General features: G+C 51.3%; 6 protein-coding genes across 7 annotated transcripts; 2 read left to right on the top strand and 4 right to left on the bottom strand.

Moving 5' to 3' along the window:
- Positions 1–7: 7 nt before the first annotated feature.
- J3458_015215 (uncharacterized protein) lies at positions 8–1,374 on the bottom strand (the record flags this gene model as incomplete). The annotated part of the gene is made up of 4 exons (XM_007817740.2): positions 8–139; positions 208–711; positions 789–1,031; positions 1,096–1,374. The coding sequence occupies 4 exons, from the start codon at positions 1,372–1,374 to the stop codon at positions 8–10; spliced, it is 1,158 nt and encodes a 385-aa protein (XP_007815931.2).
- Positions 1,375–10,298: 8,924 nt separating this feature from the next.
- J3458_015217 (uncharacterized protein) lies at positions 10,299–11,968 on the top strand (the record flags this gene model as incomplete). Its single annotated transcript, XM_007817739.2, has 1 exon — positions 10,299–11,968. The coding sequence occupies exon 1, from the start codon at positions 10,886–10,888 to the stop codon at positions 11,966–11,968; it is 1,083 nt and encodes a 360-aa protein (XP_007815930.2). The 5' UTR covers positions 10,299–10,885.
- Positions 10,299–14,669, bottom strand: MRE11_1 (meiotic recombination). Of its 2 annotated transcripts, XM_066120725.1 has the most exons (4): positions 14,482–14,669; positions 14,288–14,415; positions 13,130–14,222; positions 10,299–13,071 (listed from the first exon to the last, which is right to left on the bottom strand). In XM_066120725.1, the coding sequence occupies exons 1-4, from the start codon at positions 14,495–14,497 to the stop codon at positions 12,128–12,130; spliced, it is 2,181 nt and encodes a 726-aa protein (XP_065974317.1). In that variant the 5' UTR covers positions 14,498–14,669; the 3' UTR covers positions 10,299–12,127. The 2 variants fall into 2 exon arrangements, with proteins under 2 accessions (XP_065974317.1, XP_065974318.1); XM_066120726.1 differs by having other exon boundaries at positions 13,130–14,669.
- A 125-nt stretch (positions 14,670–14,794) lies between these two features.
- J3458_015219 (uncharacterized protein) lies at positions 14,795–16,681 on the top strand. Its single transcript, XM_007817737.2, has 2 exons — positions 14,795–14,881; positions 14,938–16,681. The coding sequence occupies exon 2, from the start codon at positions 15,139–15,141 to the stop codon at positions 16,582–16,584; it is 1,446 nt and encodes a 481-aa protein (XP_007815928.2). The 5' UTR covers positions 14,795–14,881; positions 14,938–15,138; the 3' UTR covers positions 16,585–16,681.
- A 13-nt stretch (positions 16,682–16,694) lies between these two features.
- J3458_015220 (putative secondary metabolism biosynthetic enzyme) lies at positions 16,695–17,933 on the bottom strand (the record flags this gene model as incomplete). Its single annotated transcript, XM_007817736.2, has 3 exons — positions 16,695–16,989; positions 17,066–17,422; positions 17,500–17,933. 3 exons carry the CDS (start codon positions 17,931–17,933, stop codon positions 16,833–16,835), a joined length of 948 nt encoding a protein of 315 aa, XP_007815927.1. The 3' UTR covers positions 16,695–16,832.
- Positions 17,934–21,372: 3,439 nt separating this feature from the next.
- Positions 21,373–21,897, bottom strand: J3458_015221 (uncharacterized protein; the record flags this gene model as incomplete). The annotated part of the gene is made up of 1 exon (XM_007817735.1): positions 21,373–21,897. One exon carries the CDS (start codon positions 21,895–21,897, stop codon positions 21,373–21,375), a length of 525 nt encoding a protein of 174 aa, XP_007815926.1.
- Positions 21,898–23,376: the final 1,479 nt, after the last annotated feature.

A 23,376-nucleotide genomic window follows, 5' to 3' on the forward strand; every position in this document is an offset into this window, starting at 1 on the left:
AGCACCACTATTGCCGGGAAGCCATCTGCACCATCCTCGCGCAGAGATCCGCACTGGCACGCTGATTATGGGCAGAAGCCATGGAAGCAGCAAGACCGGCGATAAAAGGCGAGGCCATGGAAGTGCCAGTCATGTAATTCTAAAGAAGAAAAAACGCGTCAGTATCATTCAGAGGGTAAGAGTATGGCCGTGAGATTGATGGCTTACAGCGCCGCCGCCGGGAACAGTAGATAGAATGTTAGCACCAGGCGCCTGGATATCAACAACAGAGCCATAGTTGGAATCCCGGTATCCAAAGCCGCCAACGGTGCAGATAGACGGCTCGGAAGCAGGCGAGTTGACTCTAGCATCGTGGCCTTCGTTGCCAGCAGCGACGGCTACAAAGAATCCTCTCTGCACAAGCTTGCGAGCCGCCAGGTTGAGAGCAGGGATGATGCGAGGCACGCCGGCGGACATGTTGACGACGATTCCGTTGGGGCAGCTGCGCCGGGGCGCGTCCTCTGCGACGTAGTTTAAGCCGGCAATCAAGTTCGATATGCCACTGGCGTCTGGACGTTCCGAAAGGGCCTTGACGCCGTAGATGGTAACCCTCTTTGCTACGCCGTAGGTGTTGCTGCCGAGAATGCCGGCAACGTGCGTGCCGTGGCCGACAAAGTCATAGCCGTGCGAGTCCACCAACGACGCAACCATGGAAGCTCGACCGCCGAAATCCTGCCTCAAAGTTAGCCCCTTTGTCGGCTTGCAGCTCGGCTCGCATGGGAGAAACCAGGGTCGAGGGGAGGGCATACGGGATGGCTGGCATCCACACCCGTGTCGACAACATAGGCACAGACACCTTGGCCGCCGGTAGGGTTATTGATGTATGGGGTGAAGGCAGTGTCTCGTCGGAAAACTTGGTCAGGATGCGAGGGGACCTGGTCCTGCGGTCCGACAACAGGGGCAGTCGCCTTGGGGTCTGGCTCGACGGCTTCCACCTTGCCCTGCGGCTCGTCAGGAAGAGGCACCTTTTGGTCCATCTCGACAAAGTCGACCTGCGCAACGTCAATAACAGGTATATACTATCGATCGGGTGGGTGGAATGGTGAGCAACTATACCTTGTCGTGGCTTCTCACGGCCATGAGACTATCTTCATCAAACTCCGCGGTAAAACCCTTGAACAGGTTCTCGTAGACCTGCGTAGCATTTCCATTCACTAATCTCATAACCTCAGCAAGAGCTTGAGAATCGCCATCATCCTTCAAAATGACGGTATATTGCCCATGGATCGCGTCAGATCCATCACGGGGAACAATGAGGGGAGCGGGCTCAGCGCGCTTCGAGGCAGGCGCTGCGGCCGTAATAGGCAATAGCAGAAGAAGAGCAGATGGAATCATTTTCAATGTCAAACAAGTCAAGTGTCGTGAAATATTTGCAGTGATGTTTGGTAAATCTCCAAAGGTAACGACAGTAGGAATATCAATGCGAGAATGTTGCAGGAAAGACCGGCTGCCGAGCTGATTCTGCGTCTCTCGGGCAGTTCTCTGGCGGTCTATTTATTACTTCAAACCCGCCATGGTATTCACTGAGTGGCTTTGGTAGAGTCTCTAGTCCATCTTACTCGGATCCCCTTTTTCGCTTCTTGGCATCTATGCTCCTCTGACTCTTTATTTTTGTGGTTGAGACTCAAAATCCACATTCCGACTCTTATAGGCCCAAAAATCCACAATCTTCCGAAACAACTTCAGGATGCATCAGGACATGACAACCATGGAACTGAGGCAAAGGAAATTTGGTTGGTTGTGGCAATGCGAGCTCTTACCAGTCCAGTATGGGAAGGGTCCACGCACCATTATCTCATTGCGAGACTCGTCATTCACCAAGGTTCTTCTTGCGAAATGCCACATTACTCTCTTTTTTGTTTCTTATTACATGGCGCAATCTCGAGGTTCTTCTTGCTCTCGAATTACTGTTGTCGCTGGCCCCTTGGGCGGTAAAAGCGAAGCGCTTGCATGATTTACTCCATCGATGCTGCTTGTCCGGCACGTCAGCCATTATAACAGGGGTACTATGCCCACTCAATACGATTAACGGGTCCGGTCATCCAGGTGTCTAAAGAACAAAAGTTCCAGCCGGTCACGACGATAGAAGCCTAGAGACCAGGCTTTCGGTTTCGCCAAGCCCGGCAGCGGAGAGATGAACAGGAGGAACTACTTTGCTTCTGCGGCAGAATATGTCACTAAGGAAAAGCGCATCTTTGACTGCGTTTTGCGTCATTCAATACAAACGCGGACAATCCAGTTGCAACGTTGGACTGTAATCTCCAGCTGCGCCTCTTCAAAATGATACATGGGGGCGTCGCCGAGCATCGAATTAGTTCCCAACATAATGCTCATGGGCAACTGGACGATGAAAAATGAGTCTAAGCCACTGACGTGTAAGTATACGGTTAATGTTGTGATGCTGCTGGTTTTATCTGAAGCGCGCGGCAGGCAGATGCTTGCGAAGCAGGGAGATAGTCCAAGATATTGAATAGTTATTCTGGCCAATATACATTCGACTAGCCCGGCCAAAAAGCTTCAAATATAGCAGCAGCCCGAGGGCCCGAATACAACAGCTTCACAACCCGGCCCTCTCCACTTTGCCTATGGCCTGTATCAACATTTCGTTGGCATCAGGTGCCAGAGTAGTCATCGGGCTTAGCCACTAAGCTAGGAAGCAAAAAGATGTAGCAATAGCGGCGCTTGACCGAATATCCCCGATATCCCACTTGTAAGTGCGTCCTCTTGGCGTTGGGGCTTTAACACATCGTCTTGTACGGGAGGACTATGGGGAATGTGCATATATTTCGCGACAAAAGTTCTTGCGCAAATACTTGACGACTAAGCCATTACGTCTTAATGCTTTTTTAGAAGCCCTTTCGTGAACCCATAAAATGACTCGTGGACGACATCTAAAACTGATATTAAACTCGAGGCAACTAAATACGGATAAATACTAGCCTTTGATTGCCTGAACCGTCGATGCGGAGTATATTGGGCTCCACACAAGCTCCTGCCAAGCATAGTTAAGATAAAATTTAGATTCCCGTCTTCTGTCTTATCCATGGCCCCATTTTATGCTCGCACCTCCTCAATTTGGCCGTGTCCGGATGTCTTGGTCCCTTTCTTCCCGGTCCCAGTCCCACTTCCCACGCAGTTGAAACGTCACATCAGCAACAAGGTCGGGCTTTTTCTCTGCCATCATGCTTGGTGCGGCGGCATGTTCCGCAATTTTAGACTTTTGCTTTCTGTACGGCCGACAATTATTCTAAGCCTAGCCTATGGGCCCGAAAATTCAGCCTTGACCAACGAGCGGCTCATAGATCCAGCAGAAGGAAAAGTTCTCACAGGGGAGGGATTAAGATGCTCGGTATATTACAGTGATTATCAGGTTGGACTGCTGGGCCATGGAGCGAAAGGTCCCAACATAGCGGCCCTTAGTCAAGTCACCCGATATCTAGCTTACAAGTATGCACATCATGGCGTTCTCTGTGGCATTTAACAGGTCTATGATAAGACACTGCTACGAGATACATGAACATTTATTTCGTAGAGGCTTTGAAGATGGTTGACTGTTTACGGCTGGCATGAAGTATTTGTAAATCAAAAGATAAATAATCTTCTACTAGATATTTATGAAACTTTTATTCTGCTATAAAAGTATTTTAATCCAAGTAAATATACTTTATTAGTACAGTATATTATTTAGTCTACCGCGGTCACTGGCTAGGTACGACCAGACATGTAGTGTAAATTTTATTCCGCCCTACCTCATATAGTATTTACACGAATAGCGAGAGTGGATGAAAAACAGATAAACTTGATGCTTTGCTTAAAATATCTTCCGTAGTTGTTGTGTGTAACATGCCGAATGCACGCTACGTGGGTTAACGGCGCAGCTGGCAGTTTCAAATATAGTATGCCATTGCGCAACCTGGGTGATATTTGCTTTTGCATATGCTAATATTATCAATGTATCTACTTAAAATACTACGCCACCCCTTGCACGTTAGAGCTGTGGGTGCAAGGGGTACGATCATCCGAAGGCTGGGAGTCCTTGGGCCAAGCAACTATTAAGCCATTACATTTAGCTAGCTATCTAGTTATGCAGAGCCGTGGTCTGACCTATATGGATTCCGTGTAAGGACCTGTCGTCTTCTATGCCGCTCATCCCTCATCTTCATCTTCATACCCTCTGGTGGAGACTCGTAAAACAGGTGACCACGATCAAAGGGCGCATCCAGCATCAAGCCCTGGAGCGTTTTTACGCGAGAGACAGCTACGTAGCTTAAACCAGTCTGAAAGTCCCGACAGGAGAGATCTGTCACGATGACATCTTCAGTGATGCTCTGCGACTTGTGAACCGTAATGGCGTAGCATACGATCAGGGGAAACTGCGTGCGAGTGCAGAGAGTGCTTCCGATGAGGAAGTCCCTGTCTACTGGGAGAATCGGGACAATCTTTCTGCCATCAGCGGTGGTCAGGAACACAGGTCCACTGTACTTGTCAAACTCCATCATGATAACACAGGGAGGGTCTTGGACTGGGTCAGCCCCCGGTGCCCAGCCGATATCGTAAACGGTACCGCGAGCGCCGTTGCAGAGACCAACTGGCTGCCAAAGGTTAGATGTCAGCATCAGACGGGCGCCAATGCATATAGGGATCTGCTTCGCAAGGTTGCCCGCCTTGTCATCAGGCGCCGCAGCCGCGCCAAGGCCGACATTCTTAGCCTTGACCTGAATGACTGGCCGGCCGAGGCGGTCGAGGTGGTAGTGGTTATATTCGTTCACCCTATCTTTCGTGGCGTATACTCGCAAGGCGTTGGCGAACCTGGCGACCTCCAGATCATCTAGCTTCGCCTGTACTCGACCGGAAAGGAGTTTCCAGGACTCGACTGACAGTTGGAGGAGCCGCAATTCCTCGAGAGCTGTGCGAAACGCCTTCTGATCGTCGCCCCGTTGCCGTTGGACAACCTTCAAGAAGACTGATTTATCGAAGCGTCTATATGCGTTCCTGCCTTTGATCTCCACTCCCTGCACCTCTTTATCGTAATAGAGCGGCTTCTGTAGCACGGGTGGAAGCTGGAAGAAGTCGCCAACCAGAAGGATGTTAAGACTACCAAAGAACTCCTCATTCCTACTCGGGAACGCCTCGCGCAGGCGGTCATCGATCCAAGAAAGCTGTCGCAGTCCCAGCATGCTCTTCTCATCGATGATCAGGTAGTTGATGTCCTTCAGCTTCTTCTGGAGCTGGGCCATGTCAGTGGGCGAGAGGGGCTTGAAGTCCTTGTTGATTGGAAGGTGTAACAGGGAGTGCAAAGTAGTGCCCGATATCTGATTTCCCGCGACGCCAGTGGGCGCGGCACGCCAAACAGGTGTCCCTCTCCCGGCAGCAGCGGCTTGGAGGTGCGCGGAGAGCAAATTAATGAGGTATGACTTCCCGGTACCACCTCCACCATCCACATGGAGCAGCAACTGAGAGGGTTCCTGATTCAGGAAGTGGTCCATCACGGTATCGTATACTAAGCGCTGATCCCGGTTTAGGGAATCTCGAGCTTCCAAGGGCTGATGATCCACATCAAGGTCAAGGCGGTTTGCCGCCTTGCGTTGCTTCCAGTAGTCGCCCTTGAGAATACCGTCATCAGTATACCGTCCAACGTGAGGGGTCCAATCATAATTGATGTCGATGTCTCGGCGGCCGAGCATGTCGATATCCTCTTCCTCCAGCGGGCGGTCGGGAAGCATGCGGGCGAGTTCATGCCAGTCTTCATCCACAATGGGCTCTTCATGGACCTCAAGCTCAAATTCGTCGTCCTCAGCCCTCAATTCATTTGTATCTGGCTCCCCATAATGATCGTCCGCATGGGTGTCACGGTGCTGCTCTCTGCAAAACCTGTACGCAGCCGCGAAGGAATCGAACCGCTGCCCGCCCACGGTGAGCAACTCCTCTGGAGAGCGATGCGGATGAGCCATCATCAATTTAACACGGCAGAAGTCACCAAACTGGGGAGATGCCTCCACGGACCTGTATCGAGGAAAGTAAGACAGGACTCTCTTCTTCGCGTTGGCAGCGAGTCTCCTCCACGTCTTGAGATTATACGATTGCAGGTACTCGAGGTAAGTTGCATCCTCGTGCTGGTCATTTCTCTCGAGATACCTCCTGTAGCTGCCGACGGTCTCGTTGACATCTTCATCCACGCGATACGAACGTGCATGTTGCTCCAAAGGACGGCAGTCGACAGAGACCACCATCCGCGTGCCTTCCTGCAGAGGAATGTTAAGGAGAAGATGGGAAATCTCCTGCGCCGAGTAATCTCTCTCGGCAATCAGCTTATTCATCAGGCGAGAGGAGAAGGATAATAGCGGCTGAAGGTGTGCCGTGTGCGGCAAAACCTGGTCTGCAAGCTTACAGTAAGGCTCAGTCTTCTTCTCAGATTTGCTGCAATACTTGGCAGCGTACGTAATAACCGCCTGTAGGCTGGTGCAAGGAGATATGTCGATATTGGCTAGCCAGCCTAGTATAATGGCGGGATTGAAGTGATTCATGAGGTTGTCATTCCGCGCCGCCTCGAAGACATAGTACGACTTGCCTTCCTTCCTGATCACTGCGGCCAGCTCCCGCAAGGCACGAGGAAAGTCAAAACGACACTCCCGCTCTGGATTGGCCGCATTGGCCGCCTCGATATCTGCAGCAGCGCCTTCCATATCCCTCGCCAGATCAACGGTTCTCTTCCTTACGCGTAAGCAGTATGTGGTATTGCATCTGTGGCGCTGGCAGCGGTTGACGATTTGTGAGAGACGCAGGAATGTCAGTTCTGTACTCAGTGGATCTACGCTCAGGGGGTTACCCTCACCCTGGGGCATAGTCCTAGTCGGCTCAGGATTAATGGCAGTGATGTGGAATCCCCACGTGCGTGCAAAAACATCACGAGCGGCTTCATCCACCATGTCGACTCTTGGGCAATTCTCCATCCAGTACAGGCCATGGTTGTGCGGACTGCCACGCCCTTGCCATTCATACCGATCCCAGTAATCCGTAATGTTGAACTTCTTGCTTAACACGATATCTCGAAAGAAACAGTATCGGCGGTAGAAATGGAAAGCAGCAATGTGAGGATTCTGACGCAAAAGTTGGCGCGAGAGACCCATCCTCTCGGACTCGGACGCAGCCAGCCATTCATCATATCGGGGCATGTGCTGGTAGAGACTCCGCCAGTGTAAATCTGCCGGGCTGAATGTGATGAATGCACCAGGACATCCAAGGTTGTAGGCATAGGCCTCGAGGTCCTGCCTCTTCCTGTTCCAGAAGGGGCGCGTGCCGCGAATAGGTACCGCATGTCTTGTGATTGAGTTGATTAGCACCTGCGCCTCAGGGTCCTCGCTGTGCTCCAGTGCCTGAACAAGCTGCTCCCGTGTGAGCGGTTCATGACTACCATCGTGTTGCTTCACGAAGAATTTGGACCGTGCACGGGCCTGTGACCGCATCAGAGTATTGAAGGCGACGAAGCGGAAGGTCGGGTGGCGTGCAAAACGCCCGTCATGCCAGCGCATCGCGTGCTCGATGTAGTCCTTGTAGTCGATTGACCGTAGCCGAGGCTCAACAAAGTCGGCTCTCCCGTCAGGAAAGAGGCAGGGAAAAGCTAAGGAGAGTAGGGCATGAGAGCGATTGAACTCATTAATGGGTGTGCGCCGTATATTCGGAAGCTGCAGCTCGTGCTGCACCTGCTCCTGGAAGCTTGTGGAAAGCCTTGGTTCAGCTTCTGGTTCTCCGGCAAGAATAGACCGCAGAGCATCGAGCTCCGTGTCCTTGGCCAAAAGGTCCGGCACCGCAGCCTCGTCCTCCAGGTCCGGTTCTGCCTCCTCATCTTCCTCGGGTCCAACTTCGGCAGCCTCCACCTGGCTCTGGGGGATGTCGTCCAGGACATTGCCATCTTGAGGCAATTGACTCAGCCGCTCTTCGTCGATGACGATGCATCGATAGCCAGGATGATGGCGCCGGAGGTAGTTAAGCCATATGGCAACTGGCTGGCGGCGTACACGGAACTGGCGGGTGAATTGCCGGCTAAGGTTTGCATGGGACGACGTATTGGAAGGACGGAGTAATACAGTGTTCAACTCCCGCGGCAAAAGCGGGAGTTGGTTGTACACCAAGCCAACCTCGCGGAGAAAGTGAACAACATGTCCCCGATATTTGTACTGCTGGCCCCGCACAAGCATAATATTCACGTGGACGTGAACACGGCCTATTAAAGACTCTTCAGTAGGTGTAAGCTGAGGCAATTGAGTCGGTACGGAGCCAAAATCCAACTGGTTGTCCACAGAGAAGAAGTACGGCTCTTCAGGGCCGCGTTTATCATCCTTTCGACAGCAACGCGCACAAATGCCATCAGAATCGATCTTCATCTGGAACCAACGCTCTTGACATCGACCACAAAATTGCATTTGGTCATTGTCCAGCTTTGTCCAGAACTCACGGAGGATTGCTTTATCACGACAGGTCAAGGCGCAAGCGTCCAGGTCCCCATTCCACACCGGATCTTGTGCGTGAAATACGGCCGATTCTTCAGGTGGAATCATCACTGGACTCCGGTACCGTCGTGGCGGCCCCGACGATCGAGTTTGCCTTTGAGATTTTTTTGGCCGCCCTCCTGTACCAGGGGCAGGACCACGGCGAGCACGGCGACGAGGCCCTGACTTTCTGGAAGGCTGCCGCGAGCAATAGCGAAGAGGGCTTTCGTCCAAGGCATTGCTATTATCGTTCCCGTCTTCGTCCCCTAGATCGGAATCAGACTCTACCCCTAGGTGTTCGAGGTACTTCCGTGGTCGAGCAGGTGAAAGCAGCAAGTTGAAATAGTCCTCGACGTCAACATCAGATTCAGAGAACTGTCCCCTGTCATCCGCTTCCTTGGTCATTCCATCCCCATCTGGGAGCTCATTTGCCTGTAGTCGATCTTGACTCCCAGCTACGTTCCGTGGTTAGCTTGAACAAACTGCCGGGACCACAGCACAAGGATACCTTCTCCAGGACCATCAGAACCTTCAAAGACGCCGAGTTGAGAGATTGTGGGAGTTAGTGACACAGCCTCCCCTGCACGGCGTCGTGAACGATGGTCGCGCCGAATAGTGGCCTGCTTGGCCCTGGCGCCGGCCTTGGAGGCATCATCTTGCGAGTCCTTCCCGCCCTTGTGGAACCTAACAGCCAGGTAAGAGTAGTCCACACCAGTCGTGCTGCTTCGGACAGTAGATGGATCAGAATGTGAGGCGACAGGATCGGTCGAGGGCGGCACAGGCGGTGAGGGAGCTAGAGCCCGGAAGAGCCGCGAGCTCGCTTGGGTTGGTGGGATCGGCGTCCCCAGCACTATCTGCGGCTGGCTGCCTGGCTCTCCGAACAAACTCCTAGCTGTATGTTGTTGCCGTAGCTTCTCTGGCGATGTAGGTTGGGTTCCAGATCTCTGGTTAGGAGGCGATAGGCCAGCGTCTCTGTCGGTTCTTTTCGGGGCAGATCTCTCAGCTGAGGTAGGACGGACAGCCAGCTTTCTCAATGCAAGGACGGCACCTTTGGACCTGGCACGCTTGATCAGGTTAGGGAGGCATATATAGTATATCAATGGTGTCAGTTACCTCGGAATTGCGGTGGTCCCGGCATTCCAGACAGGTTGTAGTTGGATTGGCAGATTTCCTCCTGCTAACGAAATTACTTGGTGATTTTGTTCGGTCGCAAGACGGGCAATGGACTGCCAATTCAGATCTAGGACTAATATTACCCCTAGAATCATAATCCATACCCAACCATGCGGTACATCTGTTTCAATAATGGAAGAAAGGCTGCTGGCCAAGCAAACGAACAGATCGCTGGGCAAATTTAGCGATTGTAAACGATTGTAAACGATTGTAAACGATTGTAAACAGAGAAGTAAACAAAGAAGCACCGACAGACGGTGGCTGTCCTTTACCCACTTTTCTAGAGCCACCAACCAATCCAGCCTTCTTTCGCGATTTCCCATACAAAATTTGGACCAATAGAAACTTATTTGTCAAGCCTGCACCAAACCCTCATTATTCGGAAAACTTATGGATTAATGTAGAGTCAGCCTTCGGCTGAATTATATCATGGATAGCAGTTACTGCATATTTCTTATGCATACATCTATTGTAAGAACTGCAGACTGTTGCAGATTTTCCCAGCGGCGACTAGACGCCGCATTATTACTAAGCCGTATAGTGTAAAATAACGTCGCCCATCCCCAACACGAGATGATCCACCTACGACAGGCGAAAAACGCCTGAATATCTTCCGTAGTATAGTGGTCAGTATGCAAGCTTGTCACGCTTGAGACCCGGGTTCAATTCCCGGCGGGAGAGATTTTTGGATATTGAGACCTTTTTTACTTCTTTTCTTACTCTCTTTTTTTCTTCGTATTTTTCTGCTCTAGTTGAGTGTTTGTGTCTGCAGTGACTTTGTGAGCTTGGTAGCAGGCATAGACTTTTCCGTGATGTCGTGTGGCCTTGGCATCTGTTCCTCCACCCCAGCGCAAAGCGAAATTGCGCACCTCAATAGCTGTCTTGACATTCCGCAACTACTGCAGCGTAGTCTTCCCAAATCCTTAGCAGCCCAAGCATCTGATGTCAGCACATTACTATAAATTTGGAAACAATACGTAACCAGAGATCTTTATCCTACTACATCTACCTTGTTTGTAGCATTACATCAAGCTGGCACCAGAAAACCACCCAAACATCTAGCTACCCGGTATCCCACCAAGTGTCCCACGACGCATCCAACTTCACGCTTCACTCAAAACATCACGCCAACAACCACGCGGCCACACTCACCAAGCCCGCCTCACGCAACCCATCATGATCAAACGATGGAACCATCAAGCCCCGACGCGGCCTCCTTCACCCTCCGCCCCATCATCCAGGACCTGGTGCGCACGCGCTTCGCGGTCCCCGGATCCATCTTCCTCGTCGAGGACATTCAAACCGTTGCCCTCACACAATCTCGTCGCTGGCAAGTCATCCGCCTGCTGCTCGGCGACGGCGAGCTCTGCATCCAGGCCCTCCTGGCCGACGCAATGCACCGCTTCGTGCACACGCGCGACATCACAGTCGGCAGCTACGTCTGCGTGCAGGACTTCCAGCTCCGCCAGAGGACCACGGCCTCGGACACCGGCAAGGCGCAGCAGATGGTGTACCTGGTCGTAAACGACTTGGAGACGCTCGGGTGCAACGACGACGTGCGCAGCATGCACGACGAGCAGCTGGCCGGCGAGGCATCGCCCGCGGTCTCGGCAGCCAGCACGCCCGCAAAGCCGGAGCCGCCCCCCGCCGTGGCCGCCCAGGCACCCGGAGATGGCGAGGACTTTGAGGACGACGACATGGAGGATGCCTTTGACGAGTTTGAGGCCCTCGCGTTCCCTGCCAGGAAGGCGCCGTCGCCGTCCAAGCCGGCGGCCCAACCCTCCGGCAAACCGTCTCTGCCCGTCGCGCTGCCGCGGGACTGGCACGACGTCCAGACACCCCTCAAGCTTACCACGCTGCGCGCGATACCAAACTTGCCCTACCGCCAAAACTGGTCGTGCAACGTCCTCGCCATCGTGGCGTCCTTGTCGGCCGTCGAGTCTTCCCATTTGCCGCCGTACAGGCAGCGCACGGCGCGCATCACCGACCCCTCCACGGCCAAGCAGGTCCACCTGGCTGTGTTTTTGGACCCCGACGAATTTACCCCCAGGGTTGGGAGTGCCGTGCTGCTGACGGGCGTCAAGAACCACCGGTTCGACGGGGGCAGTTTGAAGAAGTATGCGAGTGACAGGGGGCGGGGCAGGTGGTGGTTTGAAGACCCGTGGGAGTTGGCCTGGTGCGATGTTCGGGGGATCAAGGACTGGTGGGCCGAGATGGAGGCGTATTTTGCGAGTCAAATGTCCGAGGAGGTTATTGGCGGCGATGTGTGACTCGGACGTATTGCTTCATGGGCTTACTTGGTAATGGACAGACAACAGGACGAATAGATAGACAGCCTTGAAGTTTAACAGGCTCGTGCGTTGGATTGGGTATATACATTTTTACGACACATGTGCCACGGCCTAAATGTTCGGGGCCACATGTCTACATCATCTTCTCCTCGTTCTACTTGACACGGGAGGCGCGGGCTCGAACGCATCATCGTCAGATATCTCATCATCACTAATTTCAAAAGCCTTTTGACTCGCGCCCCCACCCTTTTGTGAAAAGTCTAGCTTTGTTTGCCTGGACTTTGCGGGACCTCGCGTCGCCGTCTTCCTCGCCGTCGTTGATGCCGCTGTTCTGGTTGCTGTTGCTCTTTTGCCCCTCGTGGTGGGTTTCGGTGGTGGCGGAGGCTCCTCTTCCGATTCCATGACAACATCCTCTTCCTCTTCCTCGCTTTGTTCGATGGTTTTACGACCGCGTCCCCGTGCTGGGGCTTTCTGTGTCGAGGCCTTCTTCCCGGCGGCTTTTGTGGTAGCTGCTTTTGTGTCTCTGGCTGTCCGCTTTGTAGGCCTTGGTGCTGGTTCATCGTCGGACATTTCTTCGCCGTGAGCTTCTGCCCTGCTCGTACCGGTCCGCCCAAACCCTTGTGTTGTGGTTAGACTCAGGTCGTGGGTAGAACCTTCGTATGTCCATGCGTCAGGCTCGTCCCCCCAGTTACCGTCGAAATCACTATCCCAAGTATCGGGCTTTGGCTTTAATACCCGTTTTTTATCAGCATTAAACATTCCTCTGCCAGGGCCACTGGCCATTTGCTGCTCAATTCTGGTTCTGTAAATGTCCATGGCACTGTCGAGATCCTCATCATCAGATTCAAGCCCAAGGAGCTGCTTCACTTGGCCGGTCAAGTGTTCCGAGACAAACAACTCCATGGCATGTTTGTCGTCCTTTGAAACGAACTGATTTACCGCGTCTCCAAAGGGGCCTTGCGGAAGGACTTTAAGAGACTGGGCAGATAAGAAGTCTTGTACCAGCGACTCCACCTTTATGGCGTCTGCACCGTCGGCAAGGGCCTCGAGAACATTTTCGGGAAGGGTGGCTGTAGCTTTGCCTGCATAGTGCATTAGTCCAGCGCCTAGCAAAAATAGCTGAATCGATTCGGTACTTACGCTGTGAAGTCTTTTTGCGGTAAAAGTAGACGACATCGTTTGTATTGGCAACTTTGCCGACGAATCGGTTGGAAAACCGCTGTGGGTTCTCACACTCAAACAGACCCCCATCCGAGGCCGTGTACTCGACTTTGAGCCGAATCAGAGGCAGCGGTCGCTCTTCTAGGGCCTCTTCATCTGTCTGGATGGCTTCCCAATCTGCATTTGCTTCCTCAATCATCTCATCCACAACTTCCATTAGCCGTCTGGTCACTTCTTGTCTGTTGTCCTTCTTCTTGTCTAAGCCCTTGAATCGCTTATCTTGAGCCAAAACGAGTTCTCTGGTCACGAACGGGCGCACCGTCTTTAATGGGATTTTGTCAACTTTGAAATCCTTGCCTGTTACGCTCAGAATGGCCACGTGCTTTTGCACCGCCTCACCTGGCACAAGCGACGTGGCTACCGACGAGCCAGGCTGCATGACGTGAAAGCCTGTCTCGGGGTTCTGTGTTGGATCAATGAGACACTCGTGTTCGTGCCCCCAAACTACCAAGTCAAGCCAATCCGGTAGTACGTTCTCCGGAAGATATGATGTCGCGGTGTGTGCATGATGATTCTGGTGGACAGCGAGCATATTGAACCAGTCACCCATTTGCACATTTGGCCTGAACCACTTGACTTTATGGTCTCGAAAAGTTCGAAACATTCGTTCGTCTCGGACATTACTCAAGCCGAATAGGGCGAGTTTTGTAATACCCTTTTGGAGGAGAATCGGCTTGGCTTCGATATTATCAGCCTCGGCTACTCGTCCAAAATAATTAAGCAGACCGGCAGCTTGTAACAAGTCGAGCGAGCAGTAATTGCCGTCTCCCGAAGGGTCGTCGTGGTTACCATGGATAGAAAATACAGGTATTGAAATATTGATATCGGGGTCTTCGTAATTGACATGGGGAAATGCGCCTTCGAAGACGGTGGCAGCGTCGGAGAGGAACTCGAGAGGGCACGGCTTCATGCCGAGGCAGTTTTGTCGCAGTGTACGCATGACCTGGTAGAGAGACTTTCGCGACGGTTTATTTTCATGAAAAAGATCGCCAGCAAGTAAGACCATGTCAACCTGCAGGGCATGTTAGCTGGGGAGTAAGCATGCTGAGTCTGCCATGGCAATGATATCACGCTGACATCTTCAGTTCGAGCAATATTCAGGATTTCGTCAAAAGTTCGCCAGCTGTCATCTTTGCGAATGGCGTCGCGCTCTTCGTAGCCGACATGATTGTCTGTTGCGACGAGGATTCTGATGGTATCGGCCTCTGAACTTTTGTTAGCAGATGAGGTGGATTGTTTCGTGACCAAATTTCGTGACCAAGTGTCGTTACCTGTGAACTCGGTCATAGTGCTGATCGTCTATCGGATTGAGAAATGATGCCGGATGACCTGAACTATGGCAAATAATAATTGTGAAACCTTGGGTTGGTCATTTATGCAACAAAATGTGCACAATCGTTGGGCCAAGCTATTCGCCGGGAAGCTTGTCTCGATTGGAACGATGGATCATGGGAGACGCGCACTGGACGCCGCGGGAGACGCGAAATGGTGCGAGATCACGTGCAAAGCTGACACCAGGCAAACGGGCATCATTCTTGACCTTCAGGAGTAGAAACTGCATTTTGTTACACAGGTGCGGGGTGACTTTAATACGGCATGCCATTGCGTCCAACCTGCTTCTTTGATTAGCTTCGCTTGACATTTGCGCACTCACAGACGATGTAATCCAGGGTGCGGCCTATCTGACGGGGGTCATAACGGATCTTTATTAGCTAACTGGTTATCAGGTTACTTCGGAAACGCGGCATTTACGACTCCTCGAGTCTGGTTGGTAATATACAAAAATAAAGACGTCTCAGAGTCGACGGCGGGTGGTCACGTTGGGCAAATATCGCAGCTGAGACCACACCTTGGCAGCTTGGCTACCCAGTAAATCGGCGCGACTCATTTGACGATTCTTGTACTCCGTACAAAAGCACCAATCCATCATGGCAGACGACCAGATCTACCCAACCCATTTCATGGACAATAGCCGGGGTCTAAGGAACCTCATAATGGCCTGGACCCTGCGTTTCAACGATGTCCTTGATGGTGATCAGCTAAGCGTTGCTCTGTGGCGCCTGCTCGAGATTGGGGACTGGAGAAAGCTGGGTGGGAGATTGCGAGTTGGAAAAGGGGGCAAGCTGGAGATGCATGTACCCAAAACCTTTACAAAGGACCGCCCGCCGGTGGCATACACCAAGGAGACCTTTGACGTGGCCATAGGTGAACACTCTCTTGCCAAGGACCTCCCGTCACCAACCGAGAAGCCATCACTGCAACGGGGTGCCTCGGATTTTCGCTCCCTTTCGGTCCGACCCGATGCACCATCGACAATCGGAGAACTTGTCAGCCAGGATGTCCCGCAGGTGTCTCTGCATGTCGTGACTTTCACCGACGCGACCCTGGTCTCAATTTGTTGGCCACATACTCTGATGGACGGGATGAGCCTTCAGGGGCTTCTGAAGGCCTGGTCTTTGGTTCTTGCCGGCAAAGAGGACCAAGTTCCGGCTTTGCTTGGGGCTAAAGACGATATTCTGTACGCCGCTGCTCAAGACGCTGCGCCTGGCGATGAATGGGTGCTGAGACGGACGGTGCTCACTGGATTCAAATTCTTCCTTTTTGTCGTGCTGTTCTTGTGGGGTGTGCTTACGGAACGAACCATAGAGTCCCAAACTATTTGTCTCCCAAAGGCAGCCATGGCCAAACTTCGTCGCCAGGCACTGGATGAAGCTGCGGTGGCGAAATCAGGACAGGAGAAGGCTCCCTGGGTCAGTGAAGGTGATGTGATCATGGCATGGGCCGTCAGAATGGTTGCTCTAGCCCAGCCATCTCCACGACCAGTCAACGCGCTGTGTGCCTTGGACCTGCGACCGCGTATTCCCGAGTTTGCAGAGTCAGACGGAGTATACATTCAAAATGTGGTGATTGGGTCAAGTGTTCAGCTCTCGGAAGACGATGCGCGACAACCTCTTGGGGTCATCGCATCGAGATGCAGAGAGGCCCTTATAACGCAAGCCACAACACCACAACTTCGAAGCTTCTTGTTTGCACTTCGCAAAGTCCTGGATGCCGGCGGGGATCCTACCCTTCTTCCAGGCGGATGGAACGGAGAGCTGTTTACGATTTCGAATTGGACAAAGGCAGATTTTGTGAAGCTGGTAGACTTTTCGCCGGCTGTGGCGAAGACTGGGCAAGCTGGGGAGCAGAGAATCAATCCACCGGGCACCATGGTCTATCACCAGTCTTTTATATTGGGGAATGACGCGACTTTGAGAAATGTTATGGCGGTGTTGGGCAAGGATCGTTCAGAGAACTATTGGATGATGGGATACTTTCCGCCAAGGACATGGGCTGTGATTGAGAAGGAGATACAGAAAATGGGCGAGACTTGACAGCGTAGTGATGCAGAAAGTGTCATGGGTCATGCGGATTTCAGGTGAATAAAAGCGCGATAGCTCAAGGTCACTCCGAGACGAAATTTAGCAAGCAAGCGTCTCTTGTGGACATAGCTCACTTTATAAATTTAGACGTATATCTAAAATAGATACGTTTGGAAAATGTGGAGTACATGGCCATGCAGGAAATCTCTTTTCATCACTATAGACTGCATCTCTGTCGTCAATACCTCATAGATGTTGGCTCAAAGCTTGCTGTCGGTGGTTTGCTTCCGTGGTTGACGCGTCTTGACGGACAGCTCGTCCCACCAGGGATATCCGCGTGGCGCGTCCTTCCAAATATCCGCCGAAAACGTGGGTTTCTTCTTGGCAAAGAAGGCCTTCTTGAAGTCTTGGTGGTCACTGCAGACAAAAAAATTAGCCAACAATGTCCATCGATGCCCGGGGTGATGTGACGGCGGCATGAATATGAACCTACTTTCCACTAAACATGTCGAACAGCAGTGGACTGTCGACAAGATGGGCTCGCTCAGCCGAACCCGGGTTTCTCCAGATCAACTGGCGATTCAGGTAAGCTGCCATGATGCTAACGTTGGCGACGATGTCCTCTGCCACCTCAACGGCCCGTGGCAGGACGTTCTTTGGCTCCGGGACCAGCTCGGCAAAGATGCCGTTCAGGGCGGGCGTGTCTGCGGGATACCTCTTCCCCGTTGCCAGGAGATATGTTGCGTTGCTGTATCCTACCATTCGCGGCAGGAAGAAGGAGCTGCACGACTCCATGGTGATGCCGATGCGGGCGAACGGGAACCCGAACTCGGCGGTCCGGGGAGCAATGCTAGATTCAAAATGTGAGAAAAGTAAAAGCCCAACTCTGTCTTTTCTGCGCATAGTTCATTATAATGGACTACATACCGAATCGTCGCGGCCAGGGTGGATGTCATGCCGATGCCGACGGACAGTCCATTGTAGGCCACGATAATAGGCTTGCTGCAATTGAACATGGCCAAAGCTAGAGTGCCGCCAAGATCTCGCATCTCGCTAGGCGGTGCGATGTCCTTGATATTGCTAGTGTCCATGGTAAGATCGATACCGGCGGAGAAGGCCTTCCCGGCGCCGGTTAGAATGACTGCCTTTACCCGCTCGTCTGCATTGACAGTTTTGAAAAGAGCGATCAAGGCGTAGATCATATCTGAGGTGATGGCATTCAGCTTTTGCGGCCGATTCAGCGTTGCAATCAGGATGGGAGTCACGCCACTGCTGGTAGGAGGGTGGTTTGTGATGCGGACATGGCTGTCTGCTGGCGTGACATAGCTTTGGGGAAGCTGAATCGTTTCAATTTCAGACATTTTGGATACAATTGGGTTTGATGAAGGTGTGAAATTGTAGTCTTGCAAAGTGCAAGTTGAATCTCGCTGTAGCCATTGCCATGGCGTATTATATACCCTTTGTTCGCAGCATTGGACGGTAACGACAACCGAAAGATCTGGCGCGGAGGTGTTTATATCATCAAAAAATCCATCATAACATGCACTGCATACTACAAAAGTCAAAACAGACGAAACCTGGGGCATGCCGGGGATGGGCTATGGCGAACCGTAGTTACTCTACGTGTTACGCACTGCCTCTTGTTGATGAGTTCGGCAAGGATCGATAATCACTCCGCCCGGCCGAGGTTCCGCTCAAGTTTTCGCTCAAGTTCTTCAGACAAGTTCCGTTCTCCGCACAATTTCTGGTGGATCTTTTCTTGCAGATCCGCGCGTGTGGCGTTTGCCGTTATTGGTAACGAACAAACCAATTGTGAAGGAGCGTAGTGCCGAACGGCTTTTATAGCAGCAAAGACAAGTTCTATATAGGAAAAACATCCTTGAACCACGCTGGCGAATTTCGAAGATTCGGTTCTCGTTGCTTTCTTGGGATTGATGAGATCAACCTTGAATACAGTTTTGAGGTTTGCAACTTTGCACACCCATTCTCAACATGACCGTAGAAAAAAAACACTGTAGAAATACATACACGAGTACCCGTACTCACCGGAATTAATGCAATTAGTGCCCTTTGCTGAAGACGGGTCTTCAAGTACACCTGGCGCTTCAAACCACCACACCCTCAGCAGCATTCACCAAAGGGAGAATCTCCTTGAACCGGTGCCCTAGGTAGATGCGTTCTTGGTAACATTCCAGTGCCCCGCGACGTGATCGATAAACGACTCGTTGCCAAACAAATCGCCAACAACGCGAACCAAGTCGCCATCGCTGCCGTGGCCCACAAGCCCGTTGACAAGCACGCTCAAGAGCTCCGTAATCGACAACGAAGCTGTGAGTTTGCGGCTTTAAAGAATATCCTCGACATATGGGACGCGCTGGCCGTTCATTACGGTGGAATTGCCCGTCACATTGACCTCGATCAGCACCTTGCTCAAAGAGGTGGCCTGGCTGTTGAGGACGGATCCGATGTTCTCAATGATGTGGTCGATGTCGACTGAGCCGTTGAGGTAGACGGTGTTGTTGCCCGGGGCCAGAAAAACGTCGTACAGGGTCACAAGCCCGATGCAGACGTCGCCCGTAAAGACGTTGAGAGACACGTTGCCGACGTTGATGTTGAGGGATCCCCAATTCGGCACCGTGACCGAGCCCACCACATTTCGCCCGTCCTTGTCCGGGGGCAGTATGAGGGTTAGGGTTATGACGGCGCATTCGTGCTCAGGATATCGGCTCCTTCTCTTGCTTCGGCGTCATCGTATGGCGTATCAGGTGCCTTGTCACCCTTTTTGGGTGATGTTATATCCCGGGGGTCCATTGAACCCATTTTGCCGGACGGCATATAAGAGCAATGGTGTCTCGTTCGGTATTGGCAGATATTATATAAAACAAGAACATGTATTAGAGTACTACAGCTGTTCCTGATGGCCCTGTCGGGCAGCGTACAAGTATATAGAGTACGTTGCTGGGGTATTCCTCCCGCTGGACTCAAAGACATGTACTGGGTCGATGTATGTTTCTGAGATGCCATTCGGTTATGGAACACGGACTTTGTTCACCTTGGCTGCCGCCTTTGCCACGCTGGACTTCTATCCCGGTCTTGCAGTGCAAGACTTGCCATTCTATCTGTGGGGCCTTCGAAACAGTCTCCGAAATGAGTAATTGAGCGACCAATTCCGTAATGATACCATGCGGCATTTCCCTTGCACTTTTTCGGCACCTCAAGTTTTCAAGTAAATTAGTACTTCGAAACAGACGGACTGGAGTGATTGGAACCGGTATTCGACTTGCCCGTAGTGAATGTCTTAAAGTTATATAGCATGTGGGCTCGTGATACACTCTGGCCCTTGGAAGTAGTTTATTTTAGTCACCACTGTCTTACAGCCGTAAACAGATATCGCTTCTGCCTAGCGGCAACGTCACGTAGGCAGCCATGGCATTGCGCTATCATGCCACACAAAAGGGGAAAGGCCGGAGTGCGGCTCTAGACATTAGCCCGTCTCTTGTTCCGTCTTGCGTCTCGTCCGTTCCCGATCCCGGCCGTTCTCGGAGCACTTATCAATCTAGTCGCATTCAGCGTGAATATGAACAAATAAACACAGCTCCCTGGCCTGTCTGCCTTTGACTCCTCGACCCGGGGTCTCCGGCATTTGAAAACTTTGGTTCGATGCTTGTGGGTGCGAAAATTACGCCCTTGTCCGGATCACGGCTGGGTACAGCCAAAGTGCCTTTGCGTGTGGCCGCTTTTTGTGCACACAAAATCGGGAGAATACGGATGACTCATTTGATCACAGTTTCTTGTATTTAAGAAGGAGTCCTCATATCTTCTCATTGGATTGAATAATTTTAGCCTGGATTATTATGCAAAGGGCCTCTATAGTTATAGTTATGACTTGCTGATATTGTTAATGGGCCTCGTGTAAGCCTTGTGCCGTTTTCATGAATTGCTTGCGCCATGCTCTGACTTGATTACCGTTTAGTGTACCTTTTTCCTGATTCATATTTAGCATACCTCGAAGCAACCAATTAATATTCTATAGTTGACTTACCGCTATTTTACAGTCTTTATAGAGGCTTGAATTTATAGTGTGGTTATTTACATGACGAACATCCTGTATTGTCGGTTGAGTAGTTGCCGCGCTGCTTTTGGGCCAATAAATTAGAAACTACACGCGTACATAAACCAGGATTTCGAATGATGCTAGTGCGGGATTGTAGCATTGTAATGAGGATCGGGGAATCAGGGCTGAGTCATGTTGCGAGCCGTATTTTCTATTTTCGTAGGGACAGACACACTACACAACAACAAACGAACCTTGTCATCTGAGAAGACTATACTAGACGCCTTGGCGTCACTCCATATGGGCCTAGCCGTTCTTCTAACCGTCGACAGAATAGTACGAAGTTAAGCCTGAACTACTTGTGAGGTACCATGACATGGCTGAGAGAGGTCGCGGATGTGCACAGTAAAAATTCGCTTATTTTAAGTAGAAAGATGTTACTTTAGTGAAAGCGGCTTGCTTCCCGTGCGTGCAGAAGAATAGAGGGCAGGAGGTGGCTTGTCGAGTTCAAGCAAGGATGTCGGTTCGGACGTGGCAGACGCATATTCACAACAACGGCAAATGACTCGAACTAATGGGCAATACTGGATTGTAAAGGAAGACTTTTCTCCCCCTAAGACTGAGGACTAAGTGAGGATGGTGTGATTCCTGTTCCTGCTGCTCCAACTGCGTCTGGCCTATCCCAACTTATTGCAGGCCAAATACCTATGCCTTCTATGGCGCAAGTGCACCGGCGTATCAACGACTCATGGAGAGTAATCAACATAGCTTTCTCCCTCAATGGGAAAATCACCAATCGGGCTTCTGCCAGAAATAGTAGCACCCGACTTCTCCCACCGCAAAACGATTTGTCCTCTGCCAGCGTATCCGGTAAATCTTCCCTTGTAATCTTCAGGGTGCCTAAGCCTAAAAGTGACGGGATCAAACTTGAAGCTACCAACCGGGAACCTGTCGTCCAGTTTACCCTTGACATTCCAGAAAGTGTTGCCGTGGATGCGGGCCTGTAACTTTTCTTCGCTGAAAAGCACCCAGCCGTCAATTTCTTCGTACTCTTCTGGGTTTGATATTGCTGGCCAATATGGTTTCTCGTGAGGTCGCGAAAAATCATCGGAGCCAGCGAAGACGTTGGCGACAGGACCGTTATTAGACTGTACAATTTCATGCTCGGGGACCTGTACAGGAACGATAGCTTGGTCGTTGTCGTATGTGTATGGTGCTCCAAGAACGGTCGTAGCAGAAGCTAAGACGGCAATGAAAGTTTTGGCAATCATGATGAGAACTTGAATAGTATAAGTATAAATTCCAGTGGAGTAGGATATGTAGAGGTATCTGGCCAGTTGAGGTGTCCAGGCAATAGAAGGGATGAGAAAGAGAGAGAGAGAGTCAGGGCTTATATAGTTGAGAAGCAGGGGCAAACCGTAGTTTGCAGGGTTCCACTCATAGTAAGCTATGCCTACTCTGTTGTGGCAGAATATCAAGAGACAGTAATTATGCGGAGGTATATAGAAAGGAAGGTTAGCGGGACAAAGCTTAAAAATGATTATTGCGTAGGGACATGACTGGAATCAAAAGAAGGTCTATTGGGTATTCGGCCTCATCGCTATGGCGTCATTAGAAAGGCTAACATTGAGGGCAAAATCTAGAAGATGTAAACCTTGTAGAGATGTAATATCCTCAAACGGAATGGAAGATTGAGTGGCCGTCCGGCCGGCGAATGACATCTCACGTGGGCATTGCTCGGTGAAGTTGGAGGCCGAATGCAGCACTTCTCTTCAAGCCTTTGAAAGCTACTTGCGCAAACAAAATTTGGAGGAAAATGTCTCAGGCTCCGGATCAAACGGCAGGATATCTTGACATGGAAACCTTATAATTAAAGTTGCAAGCCACACTGCGTTGAAAGTGGAGGTAGTGCCGACTTGGACCAGTTGACGTTTATGGGGCGGTTTGACAAGTTATGCACGAACTGTTTGGTTGATCCGCCCATGTAGTAATACTTGGACAACCCTTACCTACTAGGTAGGATGAATTTATTCTTCGGTCCCTTGTGTATAGAGTAAGCTACCAAGTCTAGGGCAGACTGCGATCCAATCTCCATGGCTGTACTAACTAGGGGCCCAATATGTTGGCCCACGTAGGAAATAGTCTATTTGCGCAGGGCGGAAAGCAAGCCAAGATTTGGACGTGGTCGGGTGATGGGCGGGAAGAGGGCGCGAAGATGCTGACCTGCGAACTGTGACACGTCTAGTGTCGACTGTGATACGCGGTGAGTTCGGGGAATGAATAAGAACATCGCCTAGTCAGTAACCATGATTGTCTGCTCGGTTGGTGTGAATCACGGCCAATCGACACCATGGGAAAAGCCTTGTTGTAATCTATATCGTCCACAGCAACACTGCGGGAAGAAAACTATACACATTGAGACTGCACTCGTTAACATTACGACGTGCTACTGTAGGCTGACTTGTAGCTCACTGGAATGTCTCCTAGACTGTATATGATTTCTACCTCCCAAGGACATCTGTGCCCGCACTGACTTGTATCATCACCATCATTGACTCACCCTCTTTGCTGGCGATTCAATCCTTGAATTACGGATTCACACCGAATAGGTTGGCCAATCAAGCTCTGAGAGGGGTGAAAAAAGTATCACGGAGACTAGGGATAAAATCAGCGTATCTTGTCTATTATATATTCTCTGTTTTCTCATTTAACGCTCGACCGGGCTCACTATGCTTCATTTCTACACCCAA

The sequence above is a fragment of the Metarhizium acridum genome, assembly GCF_019434415.1.
Source record: "Metarhizium acridum strain ARSEF 324 chromosome Unknown scaffold_347, whole genome shotgun sequence".
In the NCBI taxonomy this organism is placed as follows: domain Eukaryota; kingdom Fungi; phylum Ascomycota; class Sordariomycetes; order Hypocreales; family Clavicipitaceae; genus Metarhizium; species Metarhizium acridum.

What these genes read in the sequence shown, in the direction of transcription:
- MRE11_1 (XM_066120725.1), bottom strand. An exon ending in ATATTGCTCGAACTGAAGAT is followed by an intron (nt 14,223 to 14,287) that starts GTCAGCGTGATA and finishes CATGCCCTGCAG; the next exon opens with GTTGACATGGTCTTACTTGC. An exon ending in CCGCAAAAAGACTTCACAGC is followed by an intron (nt 13,072 to 13,129) that starts GTAAGTACCGAA and finishes TGCACTATGCAG; the next exon opens with GCAAAGCTACAGCCACCCTT.
- J3458_015219 (XM_007817737.2), top strand. Translation starts at nt 15,139, where the DNA reads ATGGCAGACGACCAGATCTACCCAACCCATTTCATGGACAATAGCCGG.